Source organism: Pelophylax lessonae (genome assembly GCF_965119305.1).
Source record: "Pelophylax lessonae genome assembly, chromosome: 5".
NCBI classification, from domain to species: domain Eukaryota; kingdom Metazoa; phylum Chordata; class Amphibia; order Anura; family Ranidae; genus Pelophylax; species Pelophylax lessonae.
The window spans coordinates 449,362,665-449,390,256 of NC_138772.1; the positions used below are offsets into that span (position 1 = coordinate 449,362,665).

The window sequence follows — 27,592 nt, forward strand, 5'->3', positions numbered from 1 at the left end:
CCTAACATGTTTACCAGCTAACATTAGCAGGTCTACAAATTAAAAAAAAAAAAATTCAATGTAACTGTGATGATTATGCCCGCAAAATTTAGCAGTCTTTAAAGTGAAGATAAACTGCCCTAACAAAAAAAAAAAAAAAAAAAATGTTGGGGCCCCCAGGAGTGGTTTGCAATGTGTGCCAGTGTGTAGCATATTGCCATGTTATGGCAGATTTGCATTGCAAGCCACCCCTTCCGTTGCTGGCATTTCCATCTTCTCCAAGTCTACTTCTCGGTGGTTTCGGCCTCATGCCTGGCCGGGGTGACATAACTCCCAATAATGCGTGTGAAAGTTAGTACATCTCTGCACAGAATCGTGCCCCGTGTACACTGAGCTGCTCTTGCACAACTTTGACAAGAGGTTTACAGAGTCTTCTCTGTTGGTTGTCTGAACCTAGAAGTAAAGTCTTCCTTTTTTTTTTTTTTAATTATTATTTTTTTTACAATGTAGGGAATATTGTAAATCATTCAGGCATTGCATACATGTTTTTAAGTGTGCAAGCTTTGAGCACATAGTAAAGGATCACTTGTAGAAGGAAGTTGACCAGACTGTCAAAAACCCAGACTTTATTTATTTCATATATATATATTAAAAAAAAAAAAAAATTATATATATAACATCTCAAGACACAAATATAAAATGTTTTCCTGTAGCAACACATTTGTTCACACTTTAATTCTAACCTCTACTAAAAAAATAATTACTGCCATCTTCCCTGCTATGGGTACTATGAGATCTTTTATGCCCATGGTTCAGTGGTGTGCTATAACTAAACCGTTTTTTCTTTGCCATTATACTTTAAAAGTTGATCTGTGATTGGTTGCTTTGGGTCTTTGCTCTCTAGTGTAAATGTATTATTAAAGTGGACATAAGATCAGATATATTTTTCATGATAAATCCATGCATACGAAGTGTCTGTTCAACATGTAAGTATTTCTATTTGCTCACTGAGTATTCCCTCTGTCTGCATTTCTTGTTTGGAAGGAAAGCACTGTCTTTGTTCAGGAATTTTTCAGGGTTGAGCTCTAAGATGCTTAGAGGGGACACAATCATGTAAATCCTGGTGTCTGTACGGTTCTTTGTGTGACACCAATCAGTCTCTGCTGCACCCTCTTACCTTGTGACTTACTACAAGGTTAGTGCTAATGCTTTTGCTGCACTTGACCTATTTGAAATGTATGGCAGACTACACATTCCCATTTACCTGAATAATTTGGTATCCATGTCCATTCTGAGGCTGCTTTGTGTTGTTTCTTTTGGCTGCAGCAAGTCCTATTCAAATGCATTTGCATTGCAATCAAAGCATTTTGATGCAACCTTTTGCTGCGTTTTTCATTCAAATGCATAATTTTGAGTAGCTCTATGCTCAAATGCAGAAGGTAGCTTTCAGGCTCAGTTCCCACTTCAACACTTACATGAACCAAAGCACCCATAGTGTTAATAAACATAAAAAATGCACCCCAGATTTCCTTTGAGTAAAAAAACCTTGCTCATATTTCATAAATGTTTGTCAAATGTGCTGTAAATACCATAGGAGTGTTTACTTCATGTTACCTAAGACTTGAAGGAGTTTGACTAATTTTAACTTCTCCCAGACTCGACCTGTGGCTTCATTTTTGCTGCACAGCAAGGCAAACGCTATGTTTTTGTTTTTTTGTTTTTTAGGCTAGGTTTACACTGAATTCGGAGCGGCTTGCAGCAGTGGGTCCATTGCAACCCTGTGCACCGTTTCAGGTCCGGATTTTTTACTGGATTTGGACCTGAAACAGACCAGAAGATGCACAGGACTTATAGTTCATATTCCTATCGCACACCTTCCTGGTTTGTAGGCTTGTGTATATTGGGTGCTGAAGCGATCACCAGTTGGCAACTGGATTATTTACAAGTAAATACATATTCGCCAGCACACCAAGGATCTTGCAAAAGCAGTCCAAAAACTTTATTCAAGTTACGATCACATCAAAAAATAGTGCAACGTTTCGGAGCCGCACAGGACCACATGCACAGCACCAATACCTTGCACTATTTTTTGATGTGATCGTAACTTGAATAAAGTTTTTGGACTGCTTTTGCAAGATCCTTGCTGTGCTGGCGAATATGTATTTACTTAGATGCACAGGACTTTTCTACAAGGTCCTCCGCAGCCAACACGGAGCTGTGTGAACCCGCTCCATTGAGAGCTGGGCATAATCTCCTGTTGTGCGAATTGGATGCGAGGAAACCTGCATCCAATTCGCAAGTGTGAACCCAGCCTGAAATATGAACAGCTCTGTCTGTATTATCCATTGTAGGCTGCTTTATTAGTCGTCCAGGGAGCAGAAAAATGCACCCTAAATGCCTGTTTTTCTTTTTTTAATGTGTAAATAATATTAGGTGTGAATAGGGCCTTAACAGAAATTCCTGTCTACAAGCCCTTACAATACTGTAATCTAATCACTGGGGTAGAGGAGACTAGGGAAATGCTTCCTTACCACCTGCAGCAAAGTCACCTGACTGGAGCTTAAGAACTACTGTTTTATGGTAAAGGAATAGTAAATTAAAAAAAAAATTATACTCTTGCTGTATATTGGAACGTGTCCAGGAATTTTATTTCTACAGACTTGTAAAGTTACTGAAAGGTCTGCATTAATAAAGCTAATTTTGTTAATGAGGCCTTTTGACTTTTTCTTAGGAAGGGCTCCAGTGATGATTGTCCCTGATTACCAATAAATTCATAGGCTCTTATTCTGCTTATGTACAATAAAAAATGGCTACCCTCATGGTTACTAGGCCTCAGTAAAGGTGGCAGAACTTGCACAAAATTGCAATGGTAATGTAACGGCATAATCTGTTTTGCAGACAGCTAGACAGACATCAACTTCTTCTACCTGTACTTGTATGTGATATATGTAGAGGTGTAAAGATTTCTTTTTGTGAGTGTGCTGCAAAATAAAACTACTTTTTTTTTAATGTTTTTTTTTTTTTCCTGTATAGAATACATTTTACAGTTGTGCCTTGAATGAAGTAAAAATATAGTTAGAAAACATTTGTATAGCGACTTTCTACCTCTGTATCTATATTCAATATTTCTTGTAAATTTACTATCAGACTTCTGTGATTTTACATTTTTTTTTTTTTTTTTTTATTATTATCGTTATGACGTCTTAAATATTGACCAGTGTCTGGTTTTATTAAAGGAAACTACCTTACTGAAGAAAGTGGTTTGTCAGCCAAGCTTTGAGTATGCTTGTGGATCCGTAGCATGTGTCTGTATAACTATGTGATTGGTGAGATGTATGCAGATTCTTTCTCCTGCCAGTGGTGGCTGCCTCTTGAAATGTGCAGCATAAACACTTTTTTTTTTTAACCTTTCTGGGCTGACCATATTAGTGCCTTTTCTAATTGGAAATCCCACCCATTTTTGTCAGGCCTGCCTGCTGCACTACATAACTTTGCCTTTCTTCTTAATACACATGGATTGGTTTCTTTCCAGCAAAACAATGCTATTACCTTAATTTATTGGCTGGAGTGGAGGAGGTGTGCAGATGTCTCCGCCAGTTGGGAGAGGGTGAATTTCCATAACCCGGGCAGAGGTTGCAAAAAAACCTACAGGTGTTTTAATCCCTATCCGCTCTATACAAAACAAAATAAAAGGTTTGCCTTTTAGTTATACTTTAACCTATGTGGACATCAAGAATGCTTACCTTCATGTACCCATCTTTCCTGTGCATCCAGTTGGGTTCCTCAGCTTGTGTCTCTCCCTTTCAGGCTCTTGTTTGTAACTCAGGTATTCATCAAGGTGCTGGAGCCAGTGTTATTCCTCCTGTGCTCTTATGGCATCCTCCATTGTGTAATACTTAGAAGACCTTATAGGCAAAACAGCACATGTTCAGCTAGATAATGTGTCTTTTGACTGTCCAGATGTTACAGCAAATTGGATGGATCCAAAACCTTCATAAGTTGTTGCTGAAACTGACCTCATTTGGACAAGCAAAAGGAGGGGGAGTTGTGGGACTTTAAATGAGACGCATGGTGGGAATTGCTGTGCGACTCCATCCCTATTCAATAGAATCAACAAGGAAGGTCGGGACTAGGAGACATAGACAATCTGTCAGGATAACAATTACATTTATTGATGTCAGCAGATGTACACATAGTCATAAGTAAGTAAAAATGAAAACTCATAAGTATTACATGAACTGATAGGAATTGCTCAGATCCCATGTTCATAAAATTGATTTACAGATGTCGACACAAGAGTGATAAAGTAGTTGGATAAAATCACAACGAATAAAACAATGTTGCAACGATGTAGAATATAATCGAAACTTCAAAAAAACTTGACGCGTTTTGTGGACTTATAGTGCCACTTCATCAGGAGTAGGTGTTGGTTTCATATCTAAATAATATATATATATGAAGCAACAATAGCTATATAATAGATGAAAACTGGAGAAAAGGGGGAAAAAAATGAATCTCCCAGTTTGTCAAAAATGTACGTAGCAATTGATATGCCTGCTCGCACAAGAGGTAAAGACATAGGGCCAGAGGTCTCCCACGGGAGCTGAGGGAACACAAGGCAACGGGCAGAGGCAAGGGCACCACACACCGGGAAAGATGGGCTAAGCTGAATAAAGTAAAATGGTGCATATAAACAGCAGAGAAAAAATATATATAATAATCCTATATATTAATATTGCACAGTATGCAAACTGGTACAATTATATAAAATTAAATGAAAAAAATATATTATATATATGATGCAATATATACATAATGCTGCTTGACGATTAAAAGGTATAAAATATACTAATAAACCGTGACACCCAAGGGAATGTTGATAAATTGTGAAGTATGAGCCAATTGTGAAAAGTTGTGAGCCTAATATAACAAGGTGCAAGAAGGGAGCTCCAGTCGTGAGGACCACATGGGAATAGTGAAAAGTAAAAACCAAATAAGGACGTGAGAAAGTGGAAACTGAGAGATAGAATAGGAAAAACCAAACCAATGATATGAATGTGAAGGAAATGAATAAGTACCAGAAAGCATAGCCCAGGCTTCCAATGGGTAGGTCCAAGAACATCGCCCCAACCTAGTGTCCCCAGCGTCACGCCAGTGCATACGGTGGATCAACAAGAGGGCCAGGACGCCGAGGTGGACCGGCCCGCAGGTGATCCGAATGCACTGAGAGTGGACCTATGTCTTTACCTTTTGTGCGAGCAGGCATATCAATTGCTACGTAAGTTTTTGACAAACTGGGAGATTCATTTTTTCCCCCGTTTCTCTCTTTTGTCCAGTTTTCATCTATTATATAGCTGTTGTTAAAAAAAATGTGAAAAAAGGAAAATAACTGCGCTAAAGGTGAAATACAAAATGTGAAGCAGCAACTTCAAGTGTGACAACGCCCTCAAAACAATATGTAAAAAATAAGTCGCGCTAAATGATATAGAACAGATAAATGTCCAAAGAACGTAAAGTCCCAATGTGTAAACGTGAATTTGTTGAAAAATAATGATGTATATATATCTTGATCAGTGAACTAGCATTCCAGGGTCTCTTAGGTAATATGCTTACCAGACAGGCAATCAAAAATTGCAGGGATTCACATGCAGGGCTGACTTGATTGTGAGAAATCATGTGTTGGACACTCAAATAAAGTGTCATAAATCATGAAAAGAAGAAAAACTCCATAGCATAATACCGTAACAATAAGTAACCTTAAGAAATACACCACAGAAGGTGTGATTATCCGTCACCAGTTGTGAGACTGCTTACCAGATAAATTATAGTAAAAAGGACATAAAAGACAATCCCAGTGTTGGAGAAGGAAGGAGAACCACCACCGATTGAAATAGCCTCCTACCAGATTTGAGGAATAAAACGGCAGAAATAGGAAGGATCCTAAGTACACCAGAAACGCCAACAATAAACTCTGAGCCCCTTACCAGACCAAAAAAATTGTATTGCTCAGGATGAGATCTCGCCCAATACGCTCCTCCAGCATATAGCACCAATACCAGGCAGTCTCAGGAACCAGAGTCCGGTGAAGGATAATCCCAGCAGATCAAAACAGGCCAATCCCAACAAAAGGAAAAACGCCAATAGTGTAAAATTGTACAACTTGTTTATTAATTAAAAGAAATACACTTACATTCAGTAAGAAGAACGAAGCATGTAGAGAATGTAAAAGCCGCCGGCCGGACGGCAAGGCACATCCGCTCACTCAGAACGCTTCCAGGGATGACGTCAACATGCCGTGACCTAACGACCTTTTGTCCTAGAAGACGTTTTCAAACTTTGTTGCTTCATATATATATATATTAGATATGAAACCAACACCTACTCCTGATGAAGTGGCACTATAAGTCCACGAAACACGTCGGGTTTTTTGAAGTTTCGATTAGATTCTACTATTTCTACATCGTTGCAACATTGTTTTATTCTTTGTGATTTTATCCAACTAATTTATCACTCCTATGTCGACATCTGTAAATCAATTTTATGAACACTGGATCTGAGCAATTCCTATCAGTTCATGTAATACTTATGAGTTTTCATTTTTACTTATTTATGACTATGTGTACATCTGCTGACATCAGTAAATGTAATAGTTATCCTGACAGATTGTCTATGTCTCCTAGTCCCGACCTTCCTTGTTGATTCTGACCTCATTTGGAGTAGCTAGAGCTAAGCTTGGACACAGGTCAAGCCAGGTTGTTCTTTCCACGAAGAAACTCTCCATCAGGCTTGGGGGGGGGGGGGTGAAGGAGTAGTGTTCTGAGCACCCTGTAAGTGCAGGGGACTTGGTTGTTGTCAGAGTAACGTATCCTCATCCAAAACCTGAAACTGTAGTACAGCAAGATGACTGTCTCTAAAGTGTTGGTCTATCCTGGAGGTTCATCTGATCTGGATTCACCCTGCCCAAGGCCATGGTGGTGTTGTACAGATATAATCATTGAGGGACCAGAAGTCTTTATATGGCAAAATTGGTAGATCCACTCCTGTCCTGGGCAGAACTTCACATTCCTGCTTTGTTAGCAATGTATATTTCAGGTGTGGCCAATTTGCAGGAATAATTCCTTAGCCAGCAGTGCCTGGGCCAGGGAATGTGATCCCTATACCAGGGGATGTTTCCATGAGCTGTGTCGTAGATGTCCCTATGGCCTCACAAGTTCAACAAAACCAACTGGACAGGTTTGTTTCCAGATACAGGGCTCTTCTAGTGGAAGCAGTGAATATTTTGGTGGCTCCATGGCATCATTGCACCCTTATCTATGCCTTTCCTCCCACAAAAATTCTTGTCTGCTTCATAGAATTGAGATGAAGGGCATGCTGGTTATCCTCATTTCTCTTAACTGGCCAGACAGATGTGGTACACAAACTCCTGCCCAATGCTGGCAACAGCCAGATTCAGGATTTTCTATCCCAAGGAACACATATGCGTTCAGGTTTTGAGGCACAGGGGCATCTCCGGGTGTGTGATATCTACACTGCTAAAAACTAAGAAGTCTACTTTCCGCAAGATCTATCATTTGATGTGGTAGGCATACTGTGCTTTACTTGGGTTCTGCTCAAGGACTTTCTTCATGAAATAAATCTTCTCCATCCTGCAGATGGATCTGGACCAGCGTTTTGCTTTCAGCACTATCAAGGGTCAGGTTTTTGTCCTTTAAGTTCTGTTTCAGAATGTTGGTCTTTCACTCAATAAGACCTTTGTACAAGGGGTCTCCCATGTAGCTCCCCAAGTCTGTTCCTTTGTGTGTATTCTGAATCTGGTTCATTGCACTTCAGAAATTGCCATTTGAGCCCATTGGGAACATTCCTCTCTACTGTCACCCACAAAGTAGCCTTCCTTGTAGCCATCAATTCTGCTAGGAAAGTATCTGAATTGGCAACTTATCCAGCAAGGAACCCTTTCTGGCTTGAATAAGGACCAGATTTTATTGATGTCCATAATTTCCTTTGTGCCTAAGGTAGCATTTTTCTTTCACCTCAACCAGGACATCATTCTTACATCCCTATGTTCAGCTTCAGTTTACCAAAAGGAGATTTCCCCTATTGTCTTGTTTCCGCTTCTCATTCCACCATCTCTAGGTGGTTTAGGCAGACCCATCATTCAAACCTATGGTCTCAAGGATCAGATTCCACCCTTTCTTGTCAAGGTAAACTAGACCTAAGACCTTGTCAATTGTTTCCCAGATTTGCAAGGCTGCCATCTGGTCCTTTTTTATTCTATCTCTTAAGTTTTCCTAGCTTGACATTTTGGCCTCATTTGATGCCGGTTTCAGGCTTCAGGCATAAGGTCCCTTAGGAGGCTCATTGAGCTACAGACAGTACCCAGTTTTTATTTGGTTGTCCAAAAAGTTCAAGACCTCCTGTGTCCCTAAATAAACAAGAAGGAAATAGATTTTTGGCCTTCGCATTAAAATCCTTTTCTTGGAATCTATTTAGGGACATAGGTCCTATCATCTGTGTTTTATGATCATGCCCGTTGGTACTGTTACAAAACTGGCACATGCTGGTAGTAGGAGGGTGTGACAGATGCAGTGTAAAACCACTGCCACCTTCACCAACTTGAGACAAAAAGCGCTAACAGATCGAGAGTGCTTGTTGCTGGGTTTGGTTTTCTACGCAATTAACTCTTTACTCTCCCACCAGATATTTTTATTGTAACATAAATACTGATCACAATATTAGCTATAATCATATTGACTTAAAATAAATGTCTGTAACACACACTGTCACCACAGACCGGTATAGCCAAAAAATGACCATATAGTAGCATTCTTCAAAGAGACGGGGGTTCTTTAACCACTTAAGCCCCGGGAAAGATTTTACCCCCATTCCGACCAGGGGGTATTTTGCGATTCGGCACTGCGTGACTTTAACGGACAATTGCGTGGTCGTGCGACACTGTACCTAAACGAATTTGGCGTCCTTTTTTTCCCACAAACAGAGCTTTCTTTTGGTGGTATTTGATCACCGGTGCAATTTTTTGATCACGCGCTATAAACAAAAAAAGAGCGTCAATTTTGCAAAAATAGCAATATTTTTCACATTTTTTTATATGAAATTCCCCCCAAAAAAAATGTAAAAATCAAAATTTTTTAACATTTTCGGCCAATTTGTTTTATGCTACCTATGTTTGGTAAACAAAATCGCAAAAAGCGTATTTTGATTGGTTTGCGCAAAAGTTATCACGTTTACTAACAAAGGGAAAGATTTTTGTCATTTTTGTTGTTTTTTATTTTAACGCGTAATGGCGGCGATCTGCGATTTTTTTGCGGTACTGCGACATTGCGGCGGACAGATCGGACCCTTGACTGACATTTTTGACACTTTTGGGGTTACCAGTGACATTTCTACAGTAATCAGTGCTATATATATGCACTGTTACTATAAAAATACACTGGTAGTGAAGGGGTTAACTTTATTTGGGAGGGAGGGGCTGTGTGTGTCCCTAGGGGCGTGCTTTCTACTGTGATTGGCTGTGGCTTGAGCTGTAAGGACACTGATCAACGGATCTACATAGTAGATCCATGTGATCAGTGTCTTTACAGCGAGGAGAATGACAGGTCGCTTGTTTACACAAGCTGCCTGACATTCTCCCTCTCCCCCGCCGATCGCCGAGTGGCCAGCGGACATCGGGTCCGCTGGTCACACACGCGGGGGGGTCCGTGACCACGCGGGAGCGAGAGCGCGCCTCCGGCGGCGCGCGCTCGCTCCCTAGACCCTCACAAGCAAGCAACGTAGCCCTACGTTAGTTTGCCTGTGAGGGGCTGACCGCAGACGTAGATAGTCGTGCGGCGGTCGGCAAGTGGTTAAGTTCTGCGTTACTGCAGTAGAGCTGATAGTAACGATTTTGAAACATTGCATCATTTTTTTAACTTTTTTATTTAACAAACAAAACATTTACAGAAAAAAGGTATTACCAAGGAAAAAGAGACAATACAACTGTGAAATAAAAAGGGTTAAAAAAATGAAAAGATTTTAAAAATACGGTTGGCAAAGTCCAATCAACAAGCAAGATGGTTCAGTGGCTCTTATAAGTTATAACATTCCTTGTAAAATCTTCAAACACTTACAGGTTACTTGTTCCTTGTATATTATAGTCTAGCATGAAATTACCTTTTAAAGTGGTTGTAAAGGCAGAAGGTTTTTTTTTATCTTAATGCATTCTATGCATTAAGATAAAAAAAACTTCTGTATGGATGATCCCCATCTAGATCTAGATCGCCCAGGGCTCCCCTCCTCATTGGCTGTTTTCTCCCGCTGTTGTTAATCAAAGTCAGTCAGCCAATAAGAAGAGAAGCAGGGCCGGGCTGAGGCTCCGTGTCTGAATGGACACACAGAGCTGTGACCCGACTCGGGTGCCCCTATAGCAAGCTGCTTGCTGTGGGGTCACTCAACAAGAGGTAGAGGCCAGGAGCACGGAAGAGGGACCCTGAGAAGAGGAGGATCTGGGCTGCTCTGCGCAAAACCATTTTAACAGAGCAGATAAATATAACCTGTTTGATATTTCTAACTTAAAAAAGACTAACTTACAATCACTTTAAATGAATCCAAACATGATGGCTATTGGATGCCTATTTCACCTAAGAGAGGTAATGTGTCCAGTTTGCTTTCTGTACCTTCTAATATAGTGGTGTTTGGGCATAAAATGTTTCTAATTAATGGATACAGGTTAATATGTCTTTTTGTCTTTTGTACATTGACAGACACAGCTCCTGATATTCATAACCATTGGGTTATACTGCTCCCTACAGTAGTAGGACACTAGGCAGAAAAGAATTCTGGCTACACCCATGGGCAGTCCCAGGGGGTATACTATACTCCCTCTCTCTGCTATAGCCACTTAGTTTTTTTTTTGCCTAGTCAGGAATAAGGATCTATTTCCTTGCTGGGATCTTTAGGACCGGCAAAATTTTTTAGATAGAACATTTTTTTCTCCTGGATTTCTTCCTGTGAGATCTACAATTAACTGCCGGACTGGGCGACAGGTTGGATAATCTAGACCCAGTGATCACCCAGTCTGGTCGGCGAACGCCCGCAGACCTCACTTCCGGGCTAAATCGGCCTGCGACATAGCCCCACTGGACTGCGCGTTAAATGCCTCAGGAGGTCGCATATGACCAGGTCTCTGCCTGAGTTGAAGCATTCCTCCTGGCCGAAATCCCCCCTTTTTGATGGAGAGGGGTTCTGTCTGGTTCCTGGTATGGTGAGTAGCTGTCCCCCCTCTCCCCCTGGAGGGATTTGGGGTGGACGTTGGCCCCCCTTGGGACGGCTGGTCACCCATGTTCCCCTCCTTCCCGCAGGACTCCCTCCCCCCCAACCAAGTCCCTCCATGCAGGGGCTATGTGGGTGGTCTGGCTAGTTTTCAGGGATGGGGCAGGGCGCTAAATGGTGATGGGGGGCTGGGGGGGGTGCCGCCGGGGGGTGCCGCCAGTGACTAGACGATCGATTGTGCGGGGGGAGGAATGTACCTGGTGGGGGGTCCTGCCAGGATCTGTCCTTGAGGCCTGGTCTCCCTCCTGGGTCCCTGTAAGCCATGCAGGGCCGCCATTTTGTTGTAGTCTGTGTGTTTCTATACACAGCGGCCATGTTTGTGTAATCCGGCAGCCATTTTCTTGTGGTTTGCTATTGGAAATACCAGCGGGCATGACAGTGGAGCCCTGTTGGCAGCTATTTCGATGGTAGGAGACTCTCGTTATCCCCTGGTGCTGACTCCTGGATCATTTTACTTCCTGATCGTCGTAGGTGTAATGCAGATTCTCCTGGTGACTGCAGGTGCCTGTTTTATCAGATTCTGAATTGGATTCGGCCACCGTGGACGCGGGTCACCCTGCTGGGTCTGTAACCACGCGCCTGGAATCTTCTGATAGTGAGGATGATTCCTCCACTTCTGCGACCGCACACAAAAAGACGCTGGTGGATGTACTGATTGTATCTGTGCGTGAGAACCTGAAGATGGAGGACACAGCTGAAGCTTTCGACAGAGGCGCAGGTGCCCTTTGGCACTCACAAGCCAGCCAAAGCAGCAAAGGTGTTTCCTTTCCCTGCCTATTTCATCAGAATTGTTGCTAAAGAGTGGGGAAGACCAAAGCGTCCCTGTGGGATCCCTAAGTGCATTAGTAGGCGTTACCCCTCCGAGGAGTTCCTTTCTTAAGAAGTGGACTGTGCCACTGGTGGTGGACCCTCCGGTTTTCTAGATTAAACAAGGCAACCATGATTCTGATTGAAGAGTCCCCAGCCTTTAAGGATCCGGCTGAATGGAAGGCCGAGGCTGTGGCCTGCACTATGTACACTCTGGTGGGTTCGGCAATGAGGCCGGTATTCACCATTGCCCTAGTGTCGCAAACTCTGACCGAGTGGACTAAGCTCCTACATCGTGACCTGGAGGGGGAACAGCTCCCCCTGCCCTTGTCGAGCTGGTGGACCAGCTGGTCCAGGGGCTGCAGTTTATCTGTGATGCCTCTTTGGATGCGGCTCCCTTGATAGATTGTCTCTCTGTTTTGGCAGTGGTCCTTCGGCGTGTTCTTTTGCTCAAGTGATGGTCTATGGATCAGACTTCAAAAAAGGCCTTGACTGATCTTCCTTTTCAAGGAGATCGCCTGTTTGGAGCTACCCTGGATGACATCATTACAGGTCTCCCAGGGGGGAAGAGTACTTTTCTTATGCAGGCTATTAAGAGCAAGGAACCTCATCGTAGAGGTGGGCCTTCCTTCTCAGCTCATAAGAAGTTTTTTCGTCCTTTAGGGTTGACTAACAAGGACTCAAAGCCTTTCAGGGCCTCTTCTGGAGGATCCAAACTAACCTGGTCTGGAAAGCCAATATCAGGCTTCTCCAGACCTGGAGACAAGGCTCCTTCTGCATGAAGGTGCTCCCCCACCGTATCAGGAGTGGGGGGAGGTCTTCGCTGGTTTCCGGACCCATGGACTTCCCGGTTGCAAGACAAGTGAGTCCACTAAGTCATTCGGTCCGGCTACAAGATTGAGTTTTGCTCTTGTCCCCTGGCAAGGTTCCAACTTTTGCCTGTCCCCAGCCCGCTTACAGGGCCTGTTTGGGGCAGTACAAGACCTGTTCCTTCAAGAGGTCATTGTCCCGGTTCCGACCTTTGGAACGTTTTCAGGGTTTTTACTCAAACCTGTTCACAGTTCCCGTCTCGGCTCAAGAGATTGGTGAAGAGGTTTGTGGCTCAGATAAGGGATCCTTTGGTGGATGCCACAGGCGCGCTGGTTGTCCTATGGGGTCAGTATCGTCTGATTTACGCCTTTCCTCCTCTCAAGCTTCTGCCAAGACTTCTACACAGGATCGAGGCAGAAGGGATTCCAGTCATCTTAGTGGCTCCAGACTTACCTCGCCAGGTTTGTTACGCCAATCTGGTGTGGCTGGTCGCCGACGTTCCTTGGCAGCTTCCTCTCAGGCAGGATCCGCTGTCCCAAGGACTGATCTTCCTGTTGCCACCTTAGGACCTTAATTTGGTGCTTTCAGCTCTACAAAAGCCTCCCTTTGAAAATATTCGGGAGATTCCCTTGCTTACACTGTCCCAAAAGGCCATCACCTCTGTGCACAGGGCGTCGGAATTGGCGGCGTTATCCTGTCGTTCACCTTACCTGGTGATTCACAGGGATAAGTTGGTTCTTCGCCCCTGTCTGCCATTCTCTCCAAAGGTTGTCTCTGATTTTCATTTGAATGAAGACATTGTGCTGCCTTCCCTGTGTCCCAGACCTTAACACCGAAGGAAATTGCCTTTCATGCCTTGGATGTGGTCCGGGCGATTAGGGTGTACCTGGCAGCTACGGAGTCTTTCAGGAAGTCAGACTTTCTCTTTGTGCTCATGGATGGACCTCGAAAAGGGTTGTCCACTTCCTCTGCGACCATTTCCAGATGGATCAGACAGACAGTGGTTTAGGCCTATTCCATTAGGGGTCAGGTTCCTCCTTTCCCTGTCAAGACGCACTCTACTAGGGCGCTTAGTGCCTCCTGGGCTTTTCGTCATCAGGCGTAAGTGACGCAAGTTTGCAAGGTGGCCGCCTGGTTGTCGATGCACACTTTTAAAAAGTTTTATAAAGTGGATGTGTTGGCATCTGCGGATGCTTCTTTGGCTGCAAGGTTTTGCAGGCTGCTGTTTAAGAGGACCTGATCCTCTTTGAGGATGTGTTGTTTTTTTCAGGTGGGCTCCAGTTGTTTGGTTTAGCTCCTGTTGCCTGGTTGGCTAATGTTTTTTTTGTTGTTTCCATCCCTCGTGTTTAACACCACTTTGGGATGGCTCAATGGTTATGAATATCAGGATCTATGTCCGTCAATGAATGAAAGAGAAAATGGGATATTTAACTTACCGTAAAAATCAGTTTCTCTGATGTTTATTGAAGGACAGCACCCACCCCTCTATGGAGTTGAAATTCTCCTGACACTGCTTGTAACAAAACTGAGTGGCTATAGCAGAGAGAGGGAGTATACCCCCTAGCACTGCCCATGGGTGTAGCCAGAATTCTTTTCTGCCTAGTGTCATTCTCCTGTAGGGGGCAGTATAACCCAATGGTTATGAATATCAGGAACTGTGTCCATCACTGAACATCAGAGAAAGGATTTTACAGTCAAAAATCCAATTTTTCTGGTTTACCATTATCAGCTCAAGAGTTATTAGATGCACTGAAGTTTTTGATTCTACAAGAAAAGATAGACACCAATGTGCATTTGCTGACTATGCCAGCTAAGTTATTTACGATGGGGGATTATTGAAGAGAGGATATCTGCTTGTGTTCCTATTTACCTAAACTTAGACTAAGTTTTTATAGTGAAACTGAAATGTGTATTGGGTTAATTGGGTTGAGAAGGTCTGGTGTCCTCTCAAAGGACTGAAAAAAATGTTTTGGAATGCAGCTAAAAGCCTGTTAATTGTATACAATGAAGTCCTAATATAGCCATGTCCAGAAAGAAGGAGGGGGGGGGGGTGTTTGCTGCTGTCTTATTAAAAAAAAAATGTAATGGATGACCTGGATCCTGAAAAACGTGGCTGCATGGCCCTGTCACGCACCCTTTTTGGTGTGCCCAGTTTGCATTGTCATCACAGAGGAGTTATCTTGGGCTGGTCTACAGTTTGTTCATTTTTTTTTTTGTCAGTGTCCACTTCTCCTGCATGTGGCAGCATAACTCAAAGCTTTGAAGACTTCCTGTATAATAAACTCCAAGAAGAGAATTTTAAGATGAGTAAAAAAAAAGCTTTTTAGAAAGATAGCAATTGTTTATAACACACTGTGTTTTAGAAATGCACATGCCATCCACTTAAGGCTGAGGTCTGTTTCAAGTCCAGCACTACTATTTACAATAGCCTGACACAGAATGCCAATAATACCACTGCAATGAAAATTACATGCACTAAAGCCCTGTACACACAATTAGATTAATCTGATCTGTCGTCCGTTTTTTGTGGCATGCTAGTCTGATGTGGAAAGTGAAGAGGTTATTTTCATATGAATTTTCCCGTACGACAGAATTCTACTTCAGAAGTAAAGTCATGTGTTGGATTGTTTTGTATGTGTTCTTTCGTCTCTGAGCACGCCTAGTCTTGCTCTTAAGATTTTTTTCCGTCGAAAAATATACTAGTGAGACAAAAATCGGACGTTGTGTTGAAGGAGGATAACAATTTTATAGCCTGCACATCATGATTTTTTCGGCCGAAAAGTCTGAATCGGTTGTCGAAAGCACCATACTAACAATCCGAAAATTGACAGATCGGTCGTCGGACGAAATTTCCCTACTGATTTTCTTATCGTGTCTACGGGCCTTAAAACATTTATAATACAGTGAAATGAAACCAGTAATTTTAGTGCTGATAAATGATGTGCCATGTGATCTGTGCCAAAATGCTTGCACTAAAAACACTAGCTGAAGGTGCCTGTAAACCTTGCCTTTCTAGCAAGCGTACACGCTATAACAAAACTAATAATCACAATCACTGATGTTATGAATTAATTATAGGCTATGGATTCAAGGTAATCTGAGGCTCTGAGGTAGACATGCATACAATATGCCTATAGAGTAGGCCTGCGGAATATAATCGGAGCATCGATGCATCGCGATTCGACCCTTCGCGATTCTGCATCGATGTGGGGTGCCGGCAACATCGATTAGGAAATGACGTCATCAACCGCGGCCATGCCCTATCGCGCATGGGAGAAAAAAGTCACAAGATCACAGCTGATTGGTGGATTAGTGCGGGAAATCACAAGAAGACAGCTGATTGGTGGATTAGTGCGGGAGCTTAATAAAAAGGCTCCGTCCCTCCTCTTCCTTCTCTTTGACCCAGGCCGAGGCGCAGCAAGAACATCCCCCGCGCAGCCAAGAAGCCAGCCAGCCAGCCAAGCCAGTCCACACTCCACACAGGAGCCCCGAGTGTTGCATGCAGCCAGCATCTAGGACCTGGAGCCCAAGCGTCCCCATCGCAGCCAGCCAGTGCCGCCCGCCTCACCGTGGTCGTCCCAGGCCCAGCCGCCCACCACTGAGCCGAGAGAGCAGCACAGCACCTGTCCTCCTCTGCAATGCAGTGCACAACAACCCACACAGTCACACAGCAGGTATGTAGTCCGAACGAATAATTGTATAATAATCATTCATGGGGGTCTCGAGTCTGTATCTCTGGGGGATGCCTGTGAGGGGGGGGCCTGGGACAGGGGACGGTCGGTCGGTCGGGGCCCGAGGGTACTGTTCTGCGGTGGCAGGCTGGCAGCCAGGGGGCTCTCTGAGTGTCAGTGGGGGGTCTCTGTCAGTGTCAGCTGTGGGGGTCTGGGCAAGGGGGGGACTCAGTGTTTGTCAGTGCTGTGGGTGATTGGGGAAGGTGTGGGACTTCCAGATCTCTGTCAGTGTGTCAGGCTGTCAGCTCAGCTGTGGGGGGAGGGGGGTCTCTGTCAGTGTCACTGTCACAGGCAAGCAGCTGTGGGGTAGGGGGGGGGTCTCAGTGGCTCTGGCTCAGTGCATGCATAAGAGGGACTGACAGACAGACAGTCAGTCATATTTTATGAAAGATGTTGCTTGCTTGTTGCGGCTTAGTTTACAAGCGCTATTTTTTTTTTTTTTAAACACTGACAGAGTTTGGCAACTTAAGTCATCCGTCTCCGTCACATACGTGGTAGTATGGTAATGGCAGAAGGAGAAAAAGATCGAGAGATAAAAAATGCACCTAGCGTTTTAAGAGCAAACATCTTGGGCACATTTCGGATTTTACGAACACACAGGGAAGCGTGAGTTGGACAAGACACACGACATGTGTAAAGCCTGTCACACTAAAATGAAATACCTAGGGAATACTACGAACTTGAGAAACCATGTCAGCCGTTTTCACTCTGAGTTAGTAACACCTGTCGCCACCAGCAGTGCCACCACTGCCAAGAAAAGCTGCTAGAACCAGATCAGCCAAGAATTGATGCCATACTGTCAACTTATCCGCCCAACTCTGAAAAAGGGAAGAAACGAACCAAAGCTGTGGCAGCTTTCATCGCCAAGGACCTACGGCCTTACTCAGTTGTGTACAACGCCAGGTTTCGCTACCTTTTGAAGACGCTAGAGCCACGTTATAAGATCCCGTCACGCAATTACTTTACAGAAAACGTTATACCTGCACTCTACCACGACACCAAAGCTCAGGTACTTGCGGCAATGTACCAAGCCAGTCGAGTCGCAATAATGTGTGATTCATGGACTTCAGTCACAACGGAGTCCTATGTTACAATAACAGCACATTACGTTACTAAGGACTGGCAGGTCTTGTCACATGTGTTGCAAACGAGAGCCATTTATGAGTCTCACACAGCTGCTCATCTGGCAGAGCTACTGTCTCATGTCGTGGAAGAATGGCAGCTGTCTGATAAATCTGTAGTGCTTGTGACCGACAACGCGGCGAACATGATAGTTGCAGCTCATGTTGGTAAATTTCCTCATGTTAAATGTTTTGCCCATATACTCAATCTTGCATGTCAGCGGGCACTGAAAGGGGCTACGCTCTCCAGGCTTCTCGCCAGAGTGCGACAAATATCCACATTCTTTCATCGCAGCACTAGAGCAAGCCACTGTCTAAAAGAGAAACAGAAATGTCTGGGCCTGAAGAATCATAAGCTAATAACTGATGTGCCAACAAGATGGAACAGCGCATATGACATGGTCGAGAGGTTCTTAGAACAACAACCTGAGGTTTGTGCCACCTGGCTGTCTCCAGAAGTCAGAAAAGGAGAGTCTGATCTCTGCACTCTCAATGAAACAGATGTGTCAAATGCAGAGGACGCTGTGAGTGCATTAAAGCCAATAAAGGATGCAACCTTGCTGATGTCAGAAGAGCGCAACCCAACAGTGTCTCTCATTGCCCCTCTAAATGCACAACTGCTCCAGAGCATGACAGACACCATGGGGGACACACCCATGACCCATGAGATCAAGAATGCAATCAAAACAGATCTCCTGAGAAGGTACAGCAGTGAGGCAGAGAAGAAGATCCTTCATACAGCCTCTGCACTGGATCCTCGCTTTAAAGGACTGCCTTTTATTCTCACAGAGGAGGAGAGATCGGAGATATACAGAGGAGTGACTGAGGAGGCTGCATCTTTGGAGGTAATTCGAATTTCATCATGTTTCCTCCCAGACAGCTAGAAGCTCAGCTACATTGTGTAATAACAAGCCCTGATTCACTGATGCGGTGTGGGAAGTGGAACTGTATGGTATGGATTACCGTGCGGTTTCCCATACCTCATCAAAGAATCACACTCTTAGTCAGTTCAGCTCTTCTTATACTATTATCTTTTGTTCAAACACAGATTACATCTAATAGAAGGACAAATGTGGATGAAGTGCCTAGGGAAAAGGCAACTGAGGAAGAAGAAACACCCATTGAGGACAGCCATTCTCCTCCCAAAAAAAAGGCCACAACATCGCTGCTCATGACTTTGCTGGGGCAGTCTTTCACTGATGGTGCAATAGAACCTAAGACCCCCTATGCCAAGGCAGAAGACGAAATGGAAAAATATTGTAAAGCCCCACCTCTGCCTCTCACTGAGGACCCTTTGAAATGGTGGCGTGAGCATGAGGTCATATTTCCCCTCCTCTCTCAGCTGTCAAAGCAATACTTGTGTATCCCAGGTACAAGTGTATCTGCAGAGCGGGTTTTCACTACTGCAGGAGATGTTATATCAGCGAAAAGAAGCAGTCTGAAACCTGAGCATGTGGATCAGCTAGTGTTCTTACAGAAAAAACTACATGTTCCCAAATGCTAAGCACTCACTGCAATAATTACTAATTCATGTTTTTAATGAATTAGTAATTACTACCAGTCACACCACCAGTGTTGTTTTATATCTTTATAGCACTGATGGTTTGTTTTTGAAGATTGCCCTGTCCAATGTGTCCATTGCCAATTCATAATTCGTTGCTTCACACTAAAAGTGTCTAGGCAAGTAGGCAGGGTTTAATTTAACACTCAACCAAATAAATAATATTAAAGTGTATTTTCTTCTAGACAACTGACACCAAGCCAGCCAGGTTGCCAGCATTATAGGAAGGAAAATCATTGAGACAAATAACTTGTACATTTGAAGCTTAACCTTGAGTAAATCTTATCTTATTGGATCACAAATAAATACACCAATTGTGGATTCTTGTGTAATATACTATATTTGTGAGTTTGTGAATGTGACCCCATAGGATTTCCTCAAGGTTAAGCTTCAGTTGACAATTTATTCCCTCAAGGATTTTCCTTCCTCTAATGGTGGCTTGTTGGCTAGCTTGGCTTCAGTTACAGATGTAATCGACGTGGTAGAGTGCTGCTCAGTGCAGTGCAGGTAAAGTTTTCTTTCTGTAACGTGACTGACTGTTGTGACAACTCAAGAGCTTATAACGCAGCTCTAGCATTAACTCAACACACACACAATGTGTGTGTGTTGAGTTGATGCTAGAGCTGCGTATAAGCCTTTGAGTTGGCATGAGTCACAACACACACACACTGTGTTTAGTTGACTGGCAATAGCAGGGGCAAACACAATCATAGTGAACCTGGAACATTTTATATTTTTTACAGCTTTTCTGGCACTGGAGAGATGGAGAATAGCTTGTTTTCAAAAATGGTCCATTCACATAAGTGAATTGATATTTAAGCTTAAGCTTATATTTATATAACTCCCCTCTAGCAGCCATCAACTCACTTGAGTTGACTGGCAGTTGCAGGGGGAAACAAACATCACGGTGAACATGGAAGTTATGCAGCAGTGCACTATTGCCAGGTTCACCTTTGATGTTTGCTACTAGTGCTCTGTTTTGTAGAGGACAGGTTATGGCAGCACACACCTGGAATTTATTGCAACGCATGTCTGTCTGGTGTCTGTTGTACTCTGTAGCAATAGCAAGTGTAGGGGGTTCCCTCAACCAAACAAATACTAAAGGTAAAAGTGTATCTAGACAACTGAAGGCAAGCCAGCCACGGTACAGGAAAGGACATCCTTGAAAGATTAAATCAATCATACATTGAAGCGTAAAACCTTGATTAAATCTTTACTGGATCACAAATACACACAAACCTGACCTAACCCATATGCCTTGAGTTGTACCAGTGCCAATGCCAAACCTTTCTTCTGATGCAGACAATCGTGTTGTGTGTTCTTTTGTGATCCCATGACGATTTACTCAAGGTTTAAGCTTCAGTTGATGATTTACTCTGTCAAGGGTTTTCCTTCCTCTAATGGTGGCTTGGCTTGGCTTCAGTTGGGTTTAATCATGGTAGAGACAGAGACTGTCTGCAGGACAGGTAACGTTTTCTGTAAAGTAAGTGACGTAACAGTGACATAAGTGAATTGATAAGCTTAAAGCTTATATTTATAACTCCCCTCTAGCAGCCATCAACTCACTTGAGTTGACTGGCAGTTGCAGAGGGAAACAAACATCACGGTGAACATGGAAGTTATGCGGCAGTGCACTATTGCCAGGTTCACCTTGATGTTTGCTACAATGCTACTAGTCAGGAAGCGCTCTGTTTTGTAGAGGACAGGTTATGGCACACCTGGAATTTATTGCAATGCATATATTCACATAAAAGGATTTATATATAATGTTTTGTGGGAATTTATGACCATTTTCACAAGAATATTAGCTTGGCTGGCTGGCTGGCTGGCTTCTATCTTGGCTTTAAAGTACAACTAGGCAAAACTTTATCCAAAATCAAAAAAGTTTTGCCTTTAGTTGTACTTTAAAAGGTGGTAGACCTTATATTAATATTTTCTTTTATGAAGCAGTAAACTGCACTACTACAGTTTTTTTAATCATTTTACTGTTACTTCTAGTAAAATACTAGTGTTGTCTGTCTCTGCTATGCTATTTTAATTTTCAGACCTTCCTATATGTTTGCAGTGCAAGTGCACTAAAGTATGCAGGGCTTGCAGGCCATGAGGGTCCAGGGAAGTGTCCTTTTAAGCAAGTGAAAATAAAAAGGATTCTTTAATTTGTGACTGCTTGATTGTATGTTTTTTTTTAAAAAAGTTTTGAAAACCATTGGGCAGTGGGCTGGGCATGGGCATTGGGCAGTAATCGTGATGCATCGCGGAATCAAATCGTATCGAATCGCGACCCTAATAATCGTAATCCCATCAAATCGTGAGGTAAGTGAAGATGCACAGCCCTACTATAGAGTATGATAGAAAATATACACATGATCACCTGTGCACAAAGCTTTAGCCTTACAAATAGCCAAATAGGGAATTATCAGCAGAAGCTTTTTTTTTTTCCTCCCTTGCTTGCCTGTTTTCTATCAGGACAGGAGACCCTGTAGTACACATCATTCTCTGTGCACGTTCTATTCTGCAACATATTTCTCTCACCTGATAGGGCCATGAAATCAAATAGTTATTTAGTGATAGTGTGCAAAGAGCAATGATGTGCAATAACCCATCAGTGAGAAACATAAGACACAGATTAAATGTTCACAAACAAATAGATTTCTATACCTCCTGAAGTAAGTCTCAAAATGAGCCCACATTCATTAGTTCTGCTTGCTCTGTATGATGTCTTTTAAATGTAGTCTGTTTCTCAAAATTGGCATTCAATGGTATGTGCGTTTCCCAGAGGTTTAGGTAAAAACTGTTTCGGCACTGATTAATAGCCTAAAGAGAACCAGTCACCAGAGGGCATCTGTAATCTTAAACTGTAGTAGTAGTTTGTGTGAGCCTACCTCTTGGGGTTTCTCTTTTTTTTTTGTTTAAAGTGTATTTAAAGTGATTGTAAAGGCTAAATGTTTTTACCTTAATGCATAGAATATTATCATGTATTCTAAAGGTTTCATGCTTTCAGAAAATATATAATGTTTTGGGGGTTTATTCATTTGCAGGTCTGATGCTAGGTTCCCACTGATGCAAATTGGATGCGGGTTTTGAGGAAGGATTAGGGGGGAGGGGGGTATGATCAACATGTATACAGTATCTCACAAAAGTGAGTACACCCCTCACATTTTGGTAAATATTTTATTATACCTTTTCATGTGACAACACTGAAGAAATGACACTTAGCTACAATGTAAAGTAGTGAGTGTACAGCTTGTATAACAGTGTAAATTTTCTGTCCCCTCAAAATAACTCACCACACAGCCATTAATGTCTAAACCGCTGGCAACAAAAGTGAGTACACCCCTAAGTGACTATGTCCAAATTGGGCCCAATTAGACATTTTCCCTCCCCTGTGTCATGTGACTCGTTAGTGTTACAAGGTCTCAGGTGTGAATGAGGAGCAGGTGTGTTAAATTGGGTGTTATCACTCTCACTCTGTCATACTGGTCATTGGAAGTTCAACAAGGCACCTCATGGCAAATAACCCTCTGAGGATCTAAAAAAAAGAATTGTTGCTCTACATAAAAATGGTCTAGGCTATAGGAAGATTTCCAAGACCCTGAGCTGCAGCACTGTGGCCAAGACCATACAACAGTTTAACAGGACAGGTTCCACTCAGAACAGGCCTCGCCACGGTCGACCAAAGAAGTTGAGTGCATGTGCTCATTGTCATATCCAGAGGTTGTCTTTGGGAAATAAACATATGAGTGCTGCCGGCATTGCTGCAGAGGTTGAAGGGGTGGGGGGGTCAGCCTGTCAGTGCTCAGACCATACACCGCACACTGCATCAAATTGGTCTGCATGGCTGTCACACCAGAAGGAAGCCTGTTCTAAAGATGATGCACAAGAAAGCCCACAAACAGTTTGCTGAAGGCAAGCAGACTAAGGGCGGGGGATTACTGGAACCATGTCCTCTGGTCTGATTAGACCAACATAAATCTATTTGGTTCAGATGGTGTCAAGCGTGTGTGACGGCAACCAGGTGAGGAGTACAAAGACAAATGTGTCTTGCCTACAGTCAAGCACATTGGTGGGAGCGTCATGGTCTGGGGCTGCATGAGTGCTGCCGGTACTGGGGAGCTACAGTTCATCGAGGGAACCATGAATGCCAACATGTACTGTGACATACTGAAGCAGAGCATGATCCCCTCTCTTTGGAGACTGGGCCACAGGGCAGTATTTCAACATGATAACGACCCCAAACTCACCTCCAAGAAGACCACTGCCTTGCTAAAGAAGTTAAGGGTAAAGGTGATGGACTGGCCAAGCATATCTCTAGACCTAAACCTTATTAAGCATCTGTGGGGCATCCTTAAACGGAAGGTGGGAGGAGCTCAAGGTCACTAACATCCACCAGCTCGGTGATGTCGTCATGCAGGAGTGGAAGAGTGCTCCAGTGGCAACCTGTGAATCTATGGTGAACTCCATGCCCAAGAGGGTTAAGGCAGTGCTGGAAAATAATGGTGGCCACACAAAATATTGACACTTTGGGCCCAATTTGGACATTTTATCTTAGGGGTGTACTCACTTTTGTTGCCAGCAGTTTAGACATTTATGGCTGTGTGTTGAGTTATTTTGAGGGGACAGAAAATGTACACTGTTATACAAGCTGTACACTCACTACTTTACATTGTAGCAAAGTGTAATTTCTTCAGTGTTGTCACATGAAAAGATATAATAATATATTTACAAAAATGTGAAGGGTGTACTCACTTTTTGAGATACTGTAAATACATAAGTGGTCCATATAGTGAACTTGGTGTTTAGTTTTTTCACTTGATGGTCACAGAGGTCAAGGGGGCACTCTTTACGTCTGGGAAAAAAAGAGATTTAATCTCCAAATACGGAAAGGCTTCTTCACAGTAAGAGCTGTGCAAATGTGGAATAGACTCCCTCAAGAGCTGGTTCTGGCCAGCTCAGTAGATTGTTTTAAGAAAGGCCTAGATTATTTACTAGATACACATACTATAACTGGATACTAATATTTATAGATAAAGTTGATCCAGCGAATATCCGATTGCCTCTTGGGGGATAAAGAAGGAATTTTTATCCCTGCTGGAGCAAATTGGATCATGCTTTATTGGGATTTTTTTTGCCTTCTTCTGGATTAACTGTGGGTATAGGATTGCGTATATACTGTATAGGAACGTATGTATATGTATGTGTGTGTGTGTATGTATATATATATATATATATGTATATGTTTATTATATATATATGTTTATTATATATATGTTTATTATATATATATATATATGTATCTATATATATATATATTTTTTTTTTCTCTATTGGTTGAACTAGGTGTCTTTTTTCAGCCAGGCTAACTATGTAACTATAAGAGTGTGACCGGCTCTCAACAGAGCCAGTTCAACAAGCCCTGGGGCGGCCGCAGTCTGCACTGGAAAAGGGTCATGTACGTCTTCTGGTCCATTTCAGGTCCAATTTCAGGCAAAAATTCGGACCTTATTCACACCTGAAACGGAGAACCTTATTCGCACTAGCTGCATACTGACATTCAGCTAAACCACTGGACAATGCACATATACATATAGTGCGAGGTGGGTGAACCAGGCCTCATGCCCTTTATCCAGTCCTAGGCTGCTAACCTGTTGTGACACATTAGGATATATTACATTTGCTTCTCTGTGGAGTACAACTATTGATTGCTTTGGGGAATACACTTCTTCATCTCTACCTTTATTGGATTACAAATACTTTCCTCGGATTGTTGGGAATTCCTTGCTGGTGAAGACAAGTGAGGCCTCACTATCCAGGAGACACTTGCAATTCATCATAAAGGGGGCCCCCGTTAGTACACAGAGTGCACTCTGATAGTTGTTCTAATATTGATATATTGCTTACTTTGCATTCAAGTTACCAAGTGTAGTCACTCTTATCTGTGGTCACTCTCTAATTACATCAGCTTGTTTAAAGTATTGTTCATTGCTGCTAAACGCAATAGTCTAGCATACATATGCATTTGTTTGTCTATATGTATGTGTGGCCTGTGTTCTGGATCCTGAGTGCTGAACTAAAAGGCTTAAACCCTTGGTTGGGAATTCAGGATCTATCCCTGTACAACATCTGTGTTATATCTTATTCTGTTTGCATATTCTTGTTTTTGCATAAAAAGTCAAAAGCAGTAAATTGATCATTCACTGCAATACTTGTGGTCTCAGTTATTCACAATGACGGAACCAATAGTGTCAGATGGGTTGGAGCAGGCTCAGGGTGCAAGAAGTGAAGAGGATACCCATGCAACAAGCCACTCCCTTTGGGACAGGGCTACAAATAGATGGGTTATTAGACCTAAAAATTAGCAAAAATTAAAAGCAAGATTCACACCCTCCTGCCCATCCATAGACTTCAGTTGGGTTCAGAGCAAGGTTTGCAAACTTAGAGCAAAATTTGCAAATCTATTTCCCTTATATGCCACCCAAAAACCCAATCCATCACAATTCAGCATATACCAGCACTATATCAGCAGCTTTAGTTTAAGTGACACCAAATTATATCTTTATTTTCCAAAAATAGTCCATACACATCCACTATTATTGCCCTGTAATCTGTTTTTCATTAAATAATTTTTACTGTGTTTTTCTGCCCCCTTGTAACATCCTTTGTGAGCTCTCTGTCATATTCGTGGGTAGAAACCAAAGTGATGAGAGGACTTTCCTTGCGGCTCTGGTCCGAGCACCCCTGGAGGTGGTGAAAGGGAGTGCAAGACACAAAGTGGCATGAGTGCCAAGCATCCAGTTTGCTGGTGGCTGCTCCTTGATGTAGTAAACATAGTAGCTCTCTTGCCAGGAAATTGGAGCTTCAGTGGGATCACTTAGAGACAATGTCCAAGAGCAGGTCAGGCTCAGCAGCTGATGGAATGGTGATATTTATGGTAGTAAGAGATGATGCAGGATAGGACCATCAGGGAAGGACTGAAGGGTAGCAGTGTTGAGGTCAAGAGCTAAACCAAGGTCATACACAGGTGAGCAATAGGACATAGACGAGAGAGTCAGGGTCTGAAGCCAAGCCAAAGTCATACATGGGTGGTCAGTAAGAGTTGGAGATAACAGAGCGGTCAGGAGCCAAAGCTAAGGTCATACACAATTGATTAGTAGAGACAAAGTCCTTAAACAAGCCAAAGTCACAACCAGAAATCCGACAGAGCGAAATTCCAGGGCAGGCTGTGTCGGCAAAAGGAAATCAGGATAACCATGAAATCAGCATACTCAGGAGCAGGGAACATGGAGTGGCTGAAGATTATTCAGTAACCATCTGTCACTACTCCTTTTAAAAAGGGTGTTTGGTGGCAGTTCTAGAATTGGACGTGCACAAGATACTGGTGGAAGTTCCTAGATGGAGTATTGGCACAAGCGCACCTTTGCTGCAGATGGCATATCTCAGTTACACTGTTTGGAAAGAGCATTGCAAGTTACTTGCAGTCATATGCACTGCTTTATGCATGCTACAAATTGTACATCTCAGGACTGTGCAAGAAAAAGTGGCTACATTCCTACTTACAGTGGAATCATGGCGAACAAACATAGCCACAAACATAGTGCACCCCGCTGTGCGATGTTGCCGCGATTTGCGCCTGCCGAATCGCGGTAACATCGCGCAAAAAAAATCGCGGGACGCATGACACCCAGAAAAGGTACAAGAGCTTCTTTGGGGCGTCATGCGTCCCGCGATTTTTTTTTGCGCGATGTTACCGTGATTCAGCAGGCGCAAATCGCGGCAACATCGCACAGCGTTTGGGGTGCTATTGCAAATCACGGGCAACGCACAGGCGTCCCGCGATTTGCAATGATTTCCGGATCGCGGGCAGAATCGCAGTGATTCTGCCTGCGATCGATACGCTGACATGTGAATTAAGCCTTAGTGTCTGATATATAAACAACGCACCCAAACACATACACTGTTCAAAAAAATTAAAGTAACACTTTGAAAACACATCAGATCTCAATGATGAAAAATATCATGCTGGATATCTACACTGATATGGACTGGGTTATGGGTTAGGAACAAAAGGATGCCACATTGTTTGATGCAGCAGGCTAGTACATATGGCTGAAATTTTTATTGCAGTAATTTAAAATGGTATTCAGTAGTTTGTATGACCCCACGTGCTTGCATTCATGCCTGACAATGTTGGGGCATTTTCTTAATGAGACGACGGATGGTGTCCTGGGGTATTTCCTCCCAGATCTGGACCAGAGCATCAT

The 27,592-nt window shown here is 43.0% G+C and overlaps 1 protein-coding gene across 1 annotated transcript; it reads left to right on the forward strand.

Moving 5' to 3' along the window:
- Positions 1-11,708: 11,708 nt before the first annotated feature.
- Positions 11,709-19,277, forward strand: LOC309556552 (E3 SUMO-protein ligase ZBED1-like; the record flags this gene model as incomplete). Its single annotated transcript, XM_082259000.1, has 3 exons — positions 11,709-11,805; positions 18,275-18,618; positions 18,822-19,277. 3 exons carry the CDS (start codon positions 11,709-11,711, stop codon positions 19,275-19,277), a joined length of 897 nt encoding a protein of 298 aa, XP_082115126.1.
- Between the last annotated feature and the right edge of the window lie 8,315 nt (positions 19,278-27,592).